The sequence below is a fragment of the Lagenorhynchus albirostris genome, chromosome 1 (genome assembly GCF_949774975.1).
Source record: "Lagenorhynchus albirostris chromosome 1, mLagAlb1.1, whole genome shotgun sequence".
Taxonomy (NCBI): domain Eukaryota; kingdom Metazoa; phylum Chordata; class Mammalia; order Artiodactyla; family Delphinidae; genus Lagenorhynchus; species Lagenorhynchus albirostris.
In genome coordinates, this window is record NC_083095.1 from 84,906,538 (window position 1) to 84,923,236 (window position 16,699).

The 16,699-nt window shown below is 41.1% G+C and overlaps 1 protein-coding gene across 1 annotated transcript in view; it reads left to right on the top strand.

Moving 5' to 3' along the window:
• Positions 1 to 13,396, top strand: part of CHP1 (calcineurin like EF-hand protein 1) — a 37,267-nt gene extending 23,871 nt beyond the window's left edge. Inside the window, exons 5-7 of the mRNA XM_060168827.1 lie at positions 6,995 to 7,056; positions 11,156 to 11,278; positions 11,423 to 13,396. Of these exons, the coding sequence (XP_060024810.1) occupies positions 6,995 to 7,056; positions 11,156 to 11,278; positions 11,423 to 11,476 (239 nt within the window). The 3' untranslated portion in view covers positions 11,477 to 13,396. The remainder of the gene's footprint in view (positions 1 to 6,994; positions 7,057 to 11,155; positions 11,279 to 11,422) is intronic.
• Positions 13,397 to 16,699: the final 3,303 nt, after the last annotated feature.

Below are 16,699 nucleotides of genomic sequence, written 5' to 3' on the forward strand. Positions count from 1 at the left end.
ATATCCACAGATCTCCCTTGCTTATAGGAGTGTGAGTTCACTCCTCTGTATTTCAGGTAAAGAGTTTGAGAAATACTAAAATAAGTTTTGTTCTATAAGACAGGGAAGATTTTTGAACCAAAATAATAAAACACTGCTTTTCTTTACCACAATATCATATACCTTAATGAAGAGTGGAAAATTTAAGTACAAAGAAAACTAAATATAAAAGAAAATAGAATTCTAATGAATTGTTCTCAAATTTATTGGATACTTTATGTTTATTAGTGAATTTCACTTTCTTCTTTCAAGACTAAATACTGTTTGAGACAAAGCCTTGTGTCTTAATGTTTTATGAGCTTTAGTATATATTTATTACATGTTTGCCTGATGCTGGCATTAATGTAGTAGAAATTTTCTCATTTAAAATGTTGTCAGACCAGGAGTTGATCAGTAATTGAAAAAGTCAGCTAAAGCATAGAATCATAGAAAAGGATACATGGTTTAACATTTTAATTTACCTTATATTATTTAAAAACACATTCACTGGCCAGTCTTTAGATGTAGGACCAAGAGTTGTTTTGTTTTGTTTTGGTAAAGTTCTGTTGATGGGAGGTGTGTGACATTTTTGTGTAGAACACATCTATAATGTATAGTCTAAGGTTTCTAGTTGCAGTTTCTTTTCAGTGGAAAGAGAACTTAAAGGTACTTATAAAGCATTCTGAGAATAGAATCTTCCTGCTGTTAACATTTTTTCCTTGATCTTTTGCAGTTGTCCTGCCACACATACTTTAGCAACAGTTTGGTGGGGTTTTTTTCTTCAGTGCCTTAATATTGAGCCTTTCAAAAGCAGTCAATCTAATATTCATTTAAAAATAACTTTATTTTCACACATTCATTTCTTATAAAATTATGTAGTTTTATGAAAAGTACAAATAGCACAGTTCTAGGACAGTTGACACACCTGACTCTCGGTAAGCATCCAACTCAGCAGGTGGAGTAGGCACTCCAGAGTCGCCCATTGGCTACAACTATGCAGTGTGCTGCCATATCAGCTAGAACGATTTGCAGAGGGGAGGGGGAGCATCTGTGAATCCAGTGAGTCGGTTAAGAAGACAGTTAAGAAACATTGTGTGCTAGGGACTTCCCTGGTGGCACAGTGGTTAAGAATCCGCCTGCTAATGCAGAGGACACGCACGGGTTTGAGCCCTGGTCTGGGAAGATCCCACATGCCGCAGAGCAACTAAGCCTGTGCACCAGAACTACTGAGCCTGTGCGCCTAGAGCCTGCACATTGCAACGAAGAGTAGCCCCTGCTCGCCACAGCTTGAGAAAGCCTGTGCGCAGCAACAAAGACCCAAGGCAGCCAAAAATAAATAAATAAATAAATAAATTTATAAAAAAGACAACATTCTGTGCTCTACGAAACTATGCTTGCTTTTCTAATCCAGGATTAGAGGAGGCTTTAAAGGTTATCAGGTATAACACAGACCTGTTACCTGAATTCCCTCTACAGCCTGGGCTCTACTTTTTTCAAGTCATGAATTCCCTTGGCAGTCTGGTGAATCCTGTCGATCCCATCTCGGAATGTTTGTGAATGCATAAAATGAAATACATAGGATTATAGAGGAAACCAATTATATTGAAATACAATGAACAAAATGTCAAAACAACTTTGTGATACAGTAATAAAGGTGTTTCTTTATTATACACTAAATAACAGGATGTGACATTGGAGCCCTGTGGCTATGGAGCAGCTCTGTGCCTTGAATGTGGTGGTGGTTACATGAAACTACATAGGTGATAAAATTGCATAGAACTACACACACATGCACATACACACATGGTGAAATCCGAATAAACTCTGTGGATTGTACCTCTGTCAGTTTCCTGGTTTTGATGGTGTATTATAGTTATGCAAGATGCTACCATCAGGAGAGGCTGGGGTGAAGGGTATGTGCAAAGTCTTGAGGAGATATTTGTACACCCACGTTCATGGTGGCATTATTCACAATAGCTAAAACAAGAAAGTAACCCAAGTGTTCATCAATGAGTGAACGGATAAGCAAATTCATTAATTCACATTGACCCTAAAGAAAATATTCCAGGTAACATTAGGGGATTTGGTAGTTACTTAGCGTATCAGTGAGGATGCCTTCAGCTGACTCAGCTGACTTCAACAGTAAGGAGATGTATTATCTCACTTAACGAGTGAGGTGGGGCAAGCGTCAGGGTTGATTGTGTTGTCAAGGACCCAGGTTTTTCCTATTGCTCTACTCTGCCATCCTTCGGGTCTGTTTCATCCAAAGGCGTGGCTCCTCATGGTCACATGGTGGCTTTCAGTGGCAGCTGGGCTATGCGCTTCCCTATTCATATCTGACAGTGGGGAAAGAAAGACAGAGGCAGAGAGACAGAATGCCCCCTGAAGCCATGGATGAGCTTCTTTTAGGAAGAAAGAAGGCCTGAATGCCACCGAAATGGCAGACTTTAGGGTGAGATAGAATAGTAAGTGCTGTGCAAGTTATGCATGGTTTTTACCATTACTTTAGTCTTGGCTTTCAGATCAACTTTTATAGGAAGCTGAACATGAATTCGAATTCTGTTGCATCCTGTATGTTAGGATCACATTCATGTAAGTAGACCAGTGAAACCAGAGCTACAGAGGAGTCCTGGATGTCTTCTTCTCTGTCTGTATTTTGGTTTTCTCTGAATTTCCCATAGAGCTGTGGAAGCAGTAAGACGGCACTTCTTGTTGTAGACTGAGAGCAACTGAACGTCATACACCTAGCAACACATTTGCCACTAAGGCAAATTTGTTTATAGTCCATCTTCCTCAGAGAATAGTCTCTTCAGGGACTCTGAGAGCATGCTTTGTCCTATTTCTTTTTTATGCCACAGTGAAAGAATGTCAAGGACAATCAGCAAGGCTGAACTGTACCTATGTAGGCACAGGCCCAAGCACACATAGTACTACTGCTCTGTTTGTCTCCCAGGAGTGGTTTCCTTATTGTTCTCCTCTTCAGGTCAGTGAGGTTATAAAGTCTGATGTGGAAGGTACAACCCATGTTAGAATGCTCCAGGGCATGGTAAGCTTCCTTTTTGATGTTCTGATTGTCCTCTTAAATAGTTTACGTTTTTTATAACACATAATGAGTAATGTGGGAAATGAGTCTGCATGAAGATATTTTATCTGGACGATGAGGAATATTGGTGATGTGGAGTTTGGGAGAGTAGCCAAGAAGAAACTGAGCAGCATTATTCACAACAGCCAAAAGGTGGGAGCAACCCAAGTGTCCGTCAACATGAAAGGATACACAAAATGTGGTGTATACATACAATGAAATATTATTTGGCCTTAAAAAAGGAAATTCTGTCACATGCTACAACATAGGAAAATTTACTTATGCTAAATAACAATAAGCCAGACACAAAAGGGTGAATATTATTTGATTCCTCCTCTATGAGGTTCCTAGAGTAGTCAAGTTCATAGAAAGTTGCCAGGGCCTAGAGGCAGGGGGAAATGGGGAGTTATTAATGGGTCAAAATTTCAACTGGGGAAGATGAAGAAGTTCTGGAGATGGATGGTGGTGATGGTTACACAACAGTGTGAAAGTACTCAACTGTACACTTAAATTTTATGTTTATTTCACTATAGTGTTTTGGTTTTTTTTTAAGGAAGTAACCGTGACTAAAATGTAAAGGTTTGACTGAGATCATTCATTTGGTCTTTTATTAAGCAAATGTTTGAGCAACTCCTGTATGCCAGGCACTATTTTAGGCCCAGGATACAATGGTGCATAAATCAGATAAGGTCTTTGCTTTCAGAGATCTTACAATGTAATAAGGGAGATAGACTATATGGAAAAAGACAAACGAATAAACAGGGCTTATGATCGTGGCAAGTTTTGTGAAGGAAATGAATAAGGTAAGATGAGAGAGTGATGGGGGAGGGTGTCACTGCTTTAGAATGAGTGGTCAGGGAAACCTCTCTGAGGAGTTGAAACCCTAAGAATGAGCCAATCATGCCAAGAATAGCAGAAGAGTGCTCTAGGCAGAGGGGACGACTGGTGTAAAGGTCCTTGGGTAGAAATGAGTGCTTGGTGTTCAGAGAACAAAGCAGCGTTATCAAGAAAGAAGTGAGTGGTAGGAGAGGAGGGCAGAGAGGTGACGGCGGGTAGATGACACTGATTGAGCTCTTCCTGTGTGCCAGGCACTGTTTAAAGTGCCTTTTGTGTACTAACTCATTCAGTCCTCACAACCCTATGAGGTGGATTCTGTTACTCTCATTTTGCACCTCTTGGGCAACTGAGGCACAGAGAGATTAAGTAACTTGCTCACGTAGACATAGCTAGTAAGCGATCAGACAGGACTCGGCAGAGTTAGAGTCTTAACCACTGTACTGTATTGCTCTGCCGTCAACAGCAGGAGCTCAGAGGAGGGGTCCAAGCTGGAGATGCACATTTGGGAGTCATCAACATTAGATGGCATTTAAAGCCCTGGGACTGGAGATGAGAGATGACAGCTCTGGAGACAGGAGAGTCCAAGTCTCCTGGATTAAGAATGGGGAGAAAGGGAGAGGAGGAGAGGAAAGAGAGAGAAGCTAACAGAATGGCTCAGTCATTTGGCATTTGACCATTCCTTATCTCGGGGAAAATGCTGGTTCTACTGGTTCAGGACCAGAGCTGAGTGACAGGAATCCAAGTCAGTTAAGAAATAACTACTGTTGCTGTAGTTTTTTCTAAAAGACCCTATCGTGTGATGGCTCTGCTGGTGTCTTAGTCTGCTCAGGCTGCTATAACAGGATACCATAGACTGGGTGACTTAAGCAGACATTTCTCACAGTTCTGGAGACTGGACTCTGAGATCAGGGTGCCAACATGGTCAGGTTCTTGGTGAGGGCCCCCCTTCTGGTTCACAGTCTTCTTCTTCTTGCTGTATTCTCACGTTGGGAGGGAGGTGGAAACAGAAAGAGAGAAGGATAAAGAGATCTCCTGTCTCCTCTTTCTATAAGGGCATCAATCCTATCATGAGGGCCTCACTGTCATGACCTAATCTAACCCTAATTACTTCCCAAAGATTCCACCTCCTAATAGCACATTGTGGATAAGTTATGGTTCCAACATAGGAATTCTGGGGGAGATACAAACATTCAGTCCATTGCAGTTAGGTTTCAAAAATTAGCTTTTCAGCTTTCTGTAAATACTTTGGCAGAAAGGGATGTAAGTGTTTATTACAGTTACCCCCCAATTAAGAAATTCAGAAACAGATATTTATGGGTTATATAGCAAACAGATTTCCATTGCAAAATCTTTAGTAAATAACACATTTTATGGTATTTTAGAAAGATGACAGCATATGCAGAAGAGAGAGAGAGTGTGTGTGTGTGTGTGTGTGTGTGTGTGTGTGTGTGTGTGTGTATGTGTGTTTAGTTTGGGGAATATATATATATATTTTCCATTCATCTGTTTTATTTTTATTTTATATTGGACTGTAGCTGATATACAATGTTGTGTTAGTGTGCAGGTGTACATCAAAGTGATTCAGTTATACATATACCTATTCTTTTTCAAATTGGGAATATATTAAACACACATTCCTTTAGGAACACTTATGATCCTTGTCTCCTTCCCCTTGGAATCCAAACCTCCTAAGCATATAAAGTCTCAAATTTGATAAAGTTAGTTACTCAACTAACCAAATTAAAGAAAACAGACAAACATCAGAGAAAGTCTCTCCTAGTTACTCCCCCTTCCAGAATTTTAATATTGTGCCTTACAAAAAGTAAATTAGATTTTTCTAAAAGTTTTACTTAGACTTTTAGTGAACTCAGCACGCCCCCCCCCACCACCTTTTTTTTCTTTTGGTGGAGGCAAGGAGTGATGTTTAAACTTTTAGATATTCATCCATGTTCTCTTGCCCTTGTACCTAGTATTAGTTCTGCCTGGAATGCCACCCTTCGTCAGATTTGTTTGTCTTTCAAGACCTTGTTCAAATGTTGCTTGAACCAGAAAGGCACATCTGCTATATGCTTTGTTCCCTGGTATTTCATATGTATGATAACACTTGGACTGTATTAAAGTGCATAGTGTGTGTTGCTTTCCTCTACTAGGCTGTGGGTTCCAAGAACGAGCTCTAAATCTGTATATCTTAATAACTCTAAAGCTGGATTTGGGCCTTTTAATATTGGCAGTACCAACTGAAAACCAAAAATCTTACTGACATACTTGAAATGATTCAAAGCCTCAAAACCACAGTATATTCAGCTCTAAGTGTAAGGTAGTCACTTCCTCAGTGTGATTTGTCACAGTGCCAAAAAATCATCCAGTGTTACCATACTTTTCACTTGGTGGCCCTTCAGGAAAATGGCACTGTCTGAATGATTTTTGCTCTTCTGAATTCTCTCTCTCAGATATCCTAGTTTCTAAAAGACTTACCTATTGTTAAGAGGGAGAAGCATGAGAAGGCCAGGACACCATCAAATTCTTGGCATTTCTATTTGACACTGAAGTTCTTTACCTTCAGGATTCCCAAGTAGTTGAGGATTATTTGAAATTTGACATGAATTTGCCAAAGTGGTCATTTTTCCAGAGTAATACTTTGTGTAGTCAGCTGTTTGGTTGCCTCTGTGGCTCCTATTGTTGGCTCCCCCTGAGTGCGGTGCACGGTAGACTTGGGCTGTGTGAGATGGCCTAACTGACAGAGCCACTTACGGGTTTTGGATTTTTTTTTTTAAACATTCTAAGTTAAGAAAAAGGACATTCGACTTATTACGTTATTGATTTGTGCAATAAAGGGGCCATACTTCATCCAAGCTAGGATGCCATCAATTATGAGATGCATCCCAGTTTCTTAAATGTTACAATGTCTTTAAAAGCTCTACAAGTAATTGCAGTTGCTCTTGGAAAAACTATTAATTCATTGTCAGTTTTCTGTCAGGTGTCCTTTATATATTTAGTTCCTTGAGAAGGGGCAAAACACTTTTAAATTTCCACTAAATTCTTGTTTTTTCCTACCAGTTGCTTTTCGACTGTATGACTTGGATAAAGATGACAAGATCTCCCGTGATGAGCTGTTACAGGTATGTGGGAGAGTTCCCATGCACACGAATAACTTGTGTTTGGGCCCTGCCAGCTTATTTTTGTGGGCAGGAATTGTTCTTTCCTCGAGTAAGCATTTATTTAACACCTGCTGTATGCAGCGTCCTGTCCTAGATATAAAGCAGAGCAGATGACCTGGGGAAACTTGAAATGGCGTCTTGAGTTCTCACAGATGTCTCCACTATTTGAAAGCTAACTAAATGTCATTTAAGTGCAGACTGGCACTAAAATATGTGAGATGATTTAGATCAGATAGTTCATTTATTGTCAGCTTATTGGTAATTCTGATGACACAAAAGTTAATGCTGCTGTTTTGTATGTCCTTAGGCCTGATGTAAGGGTCAAGGAACTGCTTCTGGGACAGTGTAGCTGAGCCACTACTCACTCGCCTTTGTTGCTCCCCCTAGATAATTCCCTGTTCTAATAGCAGTGACTGGCATTTCATCCTATTAGCATTGCCGTTCTCTTTCTCCCTGCTCCCCCTTCCCTAAATACAAGTTTAGGTAGGGAGAAAATTCTCCTTTTTTCTTTTCTTCTTTTAATATTTATGAATCTTGAGGGACTTCTGGCGGTCCAGTAGTTAAGAATCCACGCTTCCACTGCAGGGACACAGGTTCGATCCCTCATCAGGGAACTAAGATCCCGCATGCTGCGCGGTGTGGCAATAAATAAATAAATAAGTTAATTAATTAATTAAAGGTATTAAAAAATATTTATGAATCTTGAGGACCCTAGGGGGCAAAAACATTCAGGAATTTCCATGGGGAGATTTCTCTATTTCAAGATAAAACTAAAAAGTAAAGTGGTTTCTACTCACCCTGAAGTAAGTCTGAACTCATTGCCTTGAGAAGTCTTCTAAGTTGAGGTTAAGGACCAACCCAGGGTACTCCTACATTTCTGTGTCTGAGTAAAAACCAAAACAGCCTGCAGGTCAATGATAGTGTCCTTTGCTTTTGAATTGAGGGCATCTTTCTTTTTTTTTTTTTTAAATAAATTTATTTATTTATTTTTGGCTGTGTTGGGTCTTTGTTGCTGTGCGCGGGCTTTCTCTAGTTGCGGCAAGCGGGGGCTACTCTTCGTTGCGGTGTGTGGGCTTCTCACTGCGGTGGCTTCTCTTGTTGTGGAGCACGGGCTCTAGGTGCGCGGGCTTCAGTAGTTGTGGCACACGGGCTCAGCTGCTCCACAGCATGTGGGATCTTCCCGGACCAGGGCTGGAACCTGTGTCCCCTGCATTGTCAGGCAGATTCTTAAGCATTGCGCCACCAGGGAAGCCCCGGGGACATCTTTCTTCAGTAAGAAGAATTTACTTTATTTAAAATTGCTACATCTGGGGGCTTCCCTGGTGGCGCAGTGGTTGAGAGTCCGCCTGCCGATGCAGGGAACACGGGTTCATGCCCTGGTCCGGGAAGATCCCACATGCCGTGGAGCGGCGGGGCCCGTGAACCATGGCCCCTGAGCCTGCGCATCCGGAGCCTGTGCTCTGTGGTGGGAGAGACCACGGCAGTGAGAGGCCCGCGTACTGCAAAAAAAAAAAAAAAATTCTGGTTGAACTTTTGGGGGTCATGGATATGTTTATTATCTTGATCGGGGTGATGGTTTTACAAGTGTGAACAGATGTCAGAACTTATCAGATTGTACATTTTAAATGTGTACATTTTACTGTATATCAATTATACTTCAATAAAGATAGTTGCTATACACATTTTATGAGGCCAGCATAACTTGGACATGAAAACCTTCTAAAGACTGTAAGAAAATTACAGCGCGGTCTCCTTCACTCACATAGATGTAAAAATCCAAAACAAAATATTAATACGTCGAATCCAGCAATATATAAAAAGGATACTATATTATAGCCAAGTGGCTTTATACCAGGAATTCAAAGAATTCAAATTAGAAAACCAATCAATAGTATTTCTCCATGGTAGCAGATTAAAGAAGAAAAGTTGAATGGTCTTTTCCATAGAATTTTAATAAAATTCATCTTCCATTCATGATTTTTTTAAGGTAGCAATGTTGACTTTTTTTTTTTTTGCGGTACGCGGGCCTCTCACTGTTGTGGCCTCTCCCGTTGCGGAGCACAGGCTCCGGACGCGCAGGCTCAGTGGCCATGGCTCATGGGCCCAGCCGCTCCGCAGCATGTAGGATCTTCCCGGACCGGGGCACGAACCTGTGTCCCTTGTATCCTGACTTTTTAAATTTTTATTGGAGTACAGTTGATTTACAATGTTGTGTTAGTTTCTGCTGTACAGCAAAGTGAATCAGTTATACATACACATAGGCCCACTCTTATTAGACTCTTTTCCCATATAGGTCATTACGGGGTATTGACTAGAGTTCCCTGTGCTGTACAGTAGGTCCTTATTAGTTATCTGTTTTATATATAGTAGTGTGTATATATCAATCCCAGTCTCCCAATTTATCACCCCAACCAATTCATGATTTTTTTTTTAAAGTCTTAGAAAAATAGAGACGGGAGCTTTCTTAAACCATTGAAGGGTATATACAAAAAAACCTCACCATGCATTAAAAAAATAGTAATAAGAAAAGTTCCATTTGCTAATAAACTTCTGACTGGAACTAAAAGTGACACCATGGAGAGGTGGAAAGAGCATTGGCCAGATGTGGAGGCCCGGGCAGGTGGCTCGGGCTAGTGGCTGTTGGGACCTGTGTCCAGGCACTTCTGGACCTTTATGTCCTCATTGACAGACTGGATGAGTGATTTTTAAGACACCACCACTCCTGTCCCCACCCCACTGTATACACACAGCACACATGCACAATTAGTTCTATAATTCTAAAAATAAAACACTTCAGAGAATAATTAGACTGGGACCTGAAGAAGCTGCTGTTTGAGGATGGATTTGTCTAGTTGGCCACACACAGTCAGGGAAGATGGCAAATGGCTTGGCCGTTTAATATTTTTGTTAGCATTGCCACTTTTTATTTATCCTTCAATTTGTATACATTTCTACCCAAATGTACAACTTCCGATTTTCAAGAATTGATTTGTGGGTCAGGGGTGGGGGGAACAGTCTTGATACAGATCAATATTTCAGCTCTTGTTTTCTTTTCAGAAAATCCTATAATATACTTTTAAAAATCTGTTTCAAGAGATTGGGGAAGGATGTAAAGGAATAGGGGAAAGGGAGTCCTGTGAACAGCTGGGCTAGAAGGCCTTGCTTTCCTGGGGTAAAGCTCAGCTCTTAACCTGTTGAAGACAGAGGTGGTTAACTAGGGCAACGCAAGGCATCATAAAAGCACCCTGTCCCCCATTTCATATTGTCTAAGAGCCATGTCATTAGAGTTGCTTGTTTTGCTTAAGGTAGCAGTTTTCAATGTATATTCACACCCTAAAGATGTTAGCAGAATAAGTGGGGAGCAGGCGATCTCTTTGTTAAATCTGAGAACAAATTTGGAGAAACAATGTTTAATTCTCTTTTTTTCCACAGTTCTCGCAACCCTTTAAATGTGCTTGTCTTTTTTGTAAAAGGGGGGATTTAGTATTTAACTCTTCAAGGATCTTTATGTTTCTCGACCATACTTTAGGAATATCTGGGCTAATGCACTGCCTCAAAGAGGACTGCATTCGGGTGAGATTCCAGAAAGCCCTACCAAACTGACTTAAACCTATAAGGGACTAGTTTGCGTCATGCAACAAGAAGCCTGGGGATAGATTGTCCAGGTTGGTACAGTACCTAAATGATGTCCAGGAGCCAGGCTTCTTCTTGCTCTGGCATCCATAGCACATTTCACTTTCACCTCACGGTCCCAGGATGGCTGCTGTACCACTAAGCATCATATCTACGTTCCGGGCAGGAAGAATGGGGAGGACCAAAATGCAAAGGACTCTCCCTGAAGTGAGGCTTTGCCTTCCTATTCAGTGACCTTGCCAGAGAGTTCTGCTCACATCATTGTCTAGAATGGCCTAGGTGAGAAGATAAGGGTTTCAGCTTTTTGGCTGTTATATTTGAGGACATCAAAGGAAAAGAGGGTGGGGGTGGCTTTTATCTTTAATTTTAGTAGAAGAGTCCTGCTCACCCCCAAGTCTCCAGTAATTCCTGGCTGTTGGTCCTGCAGGTGCTACGCATGATGGTCGGAGTGAATATCTCAGACGAGCAGCTGGGCAGCATCGCAGACAGGACCATCCAGGAGGCTGATCAGGATGGGGACAGCGCCATATCTTTCACAGAATTTGTTAAGGTCAGTCACTTACCTCTTGGTTTGAAGAAGTTAAATCCTACTACACAGGAGGGAGGGAGAAAAACATTATTCACATAAGAGCTTGAGACAGTATCTCCTGTTGTGACCTTCATAACTGTCGTTGGGTTTTGTTTTTTTTAACAGGTTTTGGAGAAGGTGGACGTAGAACAGAAAATGAGCATCCGATTTCTTCACTAAAGGACTGAGACCAAACTGTTCCTTGCTTTCTAGTATTTAAGAACTGGAACTTGAAAGTCCTCCTGTACACCAGCCCCACCTCCATCCCATCATTCCCCTTCTCCCAAAGTACTACTGCTGTTGCATGACAACCCCAAATATGTTCCATCAACACAAACCTGCCTTTGGTGTATAAACAGGGCATTACAGAATGGTACACCCCGCCTAATTCTGTTCAGTATCATTCGCTGGATATCTCCATTTCTAAATATCATCTCCCCCTATTCTGCTGCTGAGTGCCACGTGTCCATCCAGTCTGAGAAGTGAGAGGGATTCATGCCAAGAACCAGCCAGCAAAGCTCTTTGACTGGATGTGGACCGTAGCCATGCTGCCTTCCCCCCAGCTTGGGTCTGGCATGCTCCTTCATCCTTTTTTATACGTCCTTTGCTTCCTACTTCTCTTTCACCCAATCTACCATTCACTTAATCTTTCAGTGTCCCTGCTTTTTATTAAGCTTCAGTCCCCTCTGTTCTACTTGGCACCCCAAGCTATGCCTGTTAAATGTATTTCTGACTTGGCAGTATAGTTCAGTGGTCTGGCAGTTTTTAATCTACTTTTACTCTTAAATGGGTCTTTGGGATGTTGCCTCTTCAGGAGCTTTTCGGTCAATACTTCTCTCGGAAGAATGTCTTGACCATCTCTTGGTCCCCTCTGCTCTGTCACCAAAGGGCTGTTGGTTGGAGATGTTCTTGAAAGATAAGGGTTATAGAGACAAGTCTTCTGGGTGGCTTGCCCAGGTCGCTCTACCTCTGGCCTCCGATTCTCAACATACATACCTACGTGGCTGCTCCTGTTAGTACAGTGTTGACTCTCCACAAATTAGCCATATGCCTGCAGGCTTGCTTAGTTTGAGGATGCTGTCACCACCAGAATAGCTGCTCTGACAGTATGCTTGTCAGGGGTGTTTCTCATGGCTGCTTGAACAAGGAGACTGGGCACCCTAAAAGTATTCCCACCTCTGCAGCATGGTTTATGCCTCAGTGCTGTGTGCCCTGGAATGTTTTTCTCTTCACATTTCCAAGTAGAAAGATAAGTGCCTAACTTATCCCAGTCCACAAGATTTAAAGATTGTCCTCAGTGTCTTGAGGTTTTACACAAAATTCTCTATGAATTTTACACCTGGCACATGTTACTGCTGGAAGCCATAGTCAGCTCCTAATACAGGTCCAAAGCATTGAATGTATCGTATCATTAGCTGCCTGGTTACAATGACATCCTAGCTCCTCTCTTAGACCACTGCTAATCCCTTAGGAACAAGGGCTCTGGCACTGGTGGCACGACCTGAGGTGGCATAATAGGCCTTTGCATGAACCAGAGCAACTTCTCTGCCTAAGTCAGCTTAGTATAGACCTCATTGAATCAGGCTGTTATTATCCTAACATCTGTCTTTATGAGTCTCTTCATCCATATCTGTCCTTGGCTGACTTTCTCTGACTCATTGCTTGCTTGCTGTTTCCTTGCTTTGGAAGGCTATCCAAGATGTATACACAATACTTTAGGAAGGAAATTACTTAAAAAAACAAAACAAAACAAAAAAAAAACACTGCAAAGGGATTAGGAAGAGTGGAGAAGAAAGAGTGGCCAGGCTGGATGACTCAAGTATAAATGACTGAGGAATTCTTGGTGAAGTATCAGTCTTAATTTGTGATCAAGTGATGTAATATAGGAATTGTATAAAAGTGAAGAATTGTCTGACACTGGTCTGTTAGAGAGGTACTTCAGAGGCTCCTTGACCTGCATATTTAAAGTTCCTAAGATTACGGCTTTTTGCTCCTTTTGGCTGTATAGCAATCTGTTTTAATCCACAGTTGTGCCTTATTGTTTCATTAAAATTGTATTCTTTGATCCATCAATAAATACTTGTGGTTAAAACAAAATAACTTGGGTGATTTTTGTCCCTTTGTTTTACAAGAATTTTACATAACTCAGTCCCCTTCTTCAAGTTTGAAATCACAGTGTGTCTCACTTACTCGGGTTTATGTCTGTGCTATCAAATGCCTTTATTTGAACGTAATTGGAACATGACATGAGATTCTATCGGCTTTTATATCGGCTGCTGCCTGGACATAACAGGTGGGAGCCTTCATTTAGGGGCCAACACTAACACTTTGACAGCCTTAGCCACCGCCCACTTGCTCCAGGTAGGATTCCATTTCTGTTCTTGACTCTCTGACTCCTTAAATGTAGAAGAGGTCTAAAATAGGGTATCTGTCTATTGCTTGTTAATAAGTTGTCTACCCCCTCATGTACGTACAGTCTCAATGACATATTGTACCCAGCTATTGTTACATGGCTTTTCACATCTTCACATTTCAGTCTGCTATGTAGGGTATGAGTACCTCTTCTTATTTTAAGGTTTAGTGTCACGCCACAAGACTCAAAAGAGTAATAGCTAGAGTCATCCTATAAATTCTAACACAATACCCTCTTCTTTTCCGGTCCCTGTGCCTCAAAAGTCCATTCAAAATGACTTGCGCTGTTTCAGCTTTGCTTCATTTTGAGTGTAACTTTAGGATTTGGAGAAAGTGACAAACAGATGGAGTGACCATGCTGTCAGTTTTGGAGGAAGCTTAATGTTACTGACCATGGCCATAGGTATACCAGTCTGTGACTAAAATAAGACATTCATTGATACTGTAAAAAAAAAATTTTAAGAACATTACAACATTACCTGCAGTTTGAAGAGAATCCCCTTAACTAATTTTATTTCCCTTGCTCCCTTCTGGTCTACCCATGCATTACATATTTCTAAAGTAAATGAAACATAACATGAGATGATAACAGCTTTTAGAAATTAACATATCGTAATATTTCCCCATGTTAACTGTTCTTCCTTGTTTGTATCAACAGTTACATAATATTTTACCAACTTGATGTAATATTTACTTAACCATTACCTTACGTGGCATGTGGGATCTTCCCCGACCAGAGATCAAACCCACGTCCGCCTGCGGTGGAAGCGCAGAGTCTTAACCATTGGACCACCAGGGAAGTCCCATTACTTTATTTGCTCATTGTTTCCAATTTTATGTTATAAAATAATGGTACAATGAATGCCTTTTTGCATACAACTTTCTTTTTTCTTTGAAAAAATTTTGTGGGAGTGGGATTACTAGAGCAAACTTCAGGCATTTACTTACAGCTTTTGATAGGCTTCAAGAGAATGCCGGAAGCAATCAAATTACTCTTTTTACCTTCAGTATTCTTTTTAGAATGTTCTTCATGGTCACCTATTTTTTCAAATTGATTATAGAATCCTGTCAAATTTTGTATTTAAAACACTATTAGAATAGATTGTCTTGATTGGGATTTAGAGCAGGTATTTACTGTAGAGTCGCCTCATGGAGGACTGTCTTTACAAACTGCATTTCTTAAGCTACAAGCCAGGTGTTTATCCTGTTCCCCAAACACTGAAAGCAGAATTGCTTGGAAGGAAGTCATCATTACTGGACTGAAATTCCCTAAATTCACATTCCTTTGGCTGAGATTTGAGTCAACTAGTGATTCAAACTGAAGATGGCTGGGCTTCCCTGGTGGCGCAGTGGTTGAGAGTCCGCCTGCCAATGCAGGGGACACGGGTTCATGCCCCAGTCCGGGAAGATCCCACATGCTGCGGAGCGGCTGGGCCCGTGAGCCATGGCCACTGAGCCTGCGCATCCGGAGCCTGTGCTCTGCAACGGGAGAGGCCACAACAGTGAGAGGCCTGCGTACTGCAAAAAAAAACCCAAAAAACTGAAGATGGCTGATTTGCCAGTACAGACCGTATAACATCTAGCTTAATAGAAACTCCAGTTTCGAGATTTTCATTTTCTTTTTCTCTATGCCAAGCAGTGATGAGAGATTTACCTGGTAAGTTTGTGAGGTACTGCAGGCTGTTTCTGAGAGGGAACTGAGAGGGAGCAGATAGCAATGAAGAGTCTCGTGTCTTTTAAGATGGAGTAAGTAGGGAATTCCCTGGCGGTCCAGTGGTTAGGACTCAGTGCTTTTGGAGTAAGTAACTGGCCTGACATCTTTACCTAATGTATAAGCTGATCAAGGACATGGTCTTGAGATGCCAAGACTCAGTTTTCTTCTCTAAGCTCTTAAGTCTCTAAGCACTAGATTCTGATCTCTCATCAAAACTAGCAAGGCTGTTTGTTTGGAGGCATGGTCCTGACACTTCCCACCACCTTTGCAGTCTATTCAAGAACTGAAGCAGGTAGGTGAATTGTTATATCTCGTACCTGAATGTGGCTGGAGAAATAAGAATTGATCAAAGAAAGTCTCCGGGCTACCACAGTAGATATCAAGCACCATTAACCAGAGTTTGTTTTATTCACAAGAAAATCTCGTATTCCCTAAAACACACACACACACACACACACACACACACACACACAGATATTCTTTAGAAATAAATCTGATAAATTCTAATAAACCTCGTGATATGGTCATCCAGCCCATAACAAATTGGAAGTAGTTAAATTAACAGGCACTACTAGAAACTGGTATGCTGATAACCAAGAAGGGCAGCTGACAAAGGAGGAGACAATATGAAAAACCAAGTAACTCAGTAGACATTCTAGTGTAGACCAGATAATCCTAAGCAGTTCATTAAACCTGAAGGCATTTCAACAGCATGTGTTTATAGAAAAGACCTCAAGTCATCAAGAAAAGGTCTAAAATGTGCTGATGCTTGTAAGTTTAAGCTTCAGTAAAATAGAAGTTTACTTAGGTGAAACATCCCTGATAATACTAAAAAATTAAATGTTATTACATGTAATTCAGGCTGCACCTAGATCTGTGTAACTCCATACTATTTGTCCTGGTCAATCTCAGTAATTCCTGCCTGGTTTTTCCTTTTCCTTTTCTACATCTTTTTTCTTATCATTTTGTAAAAAGCAATGGTTGATGGTGACTTCGAGTGGTGGCATGGCTTAGAGACATATCTGCAAACAACCTTATGGGCTGTGGAGAGAAAAAGCATTATTCTCTATGACACTATATTTCTTGCGGGTAGGTGTTATCTTTTCTCTGTCAACTTGGGTATAGCAGATTTCTAGCTGTTATTAAATTATCCTCTGCAGGATATCTCTGTGGGGAGAAGGCTGCCATGGAGACCCTCATGATCTGATGAAACATCTTCTCAGAACAGACTCAATCTCTGTATAAAAACTTTCAACTTTAGCAGAATGCACATGCTG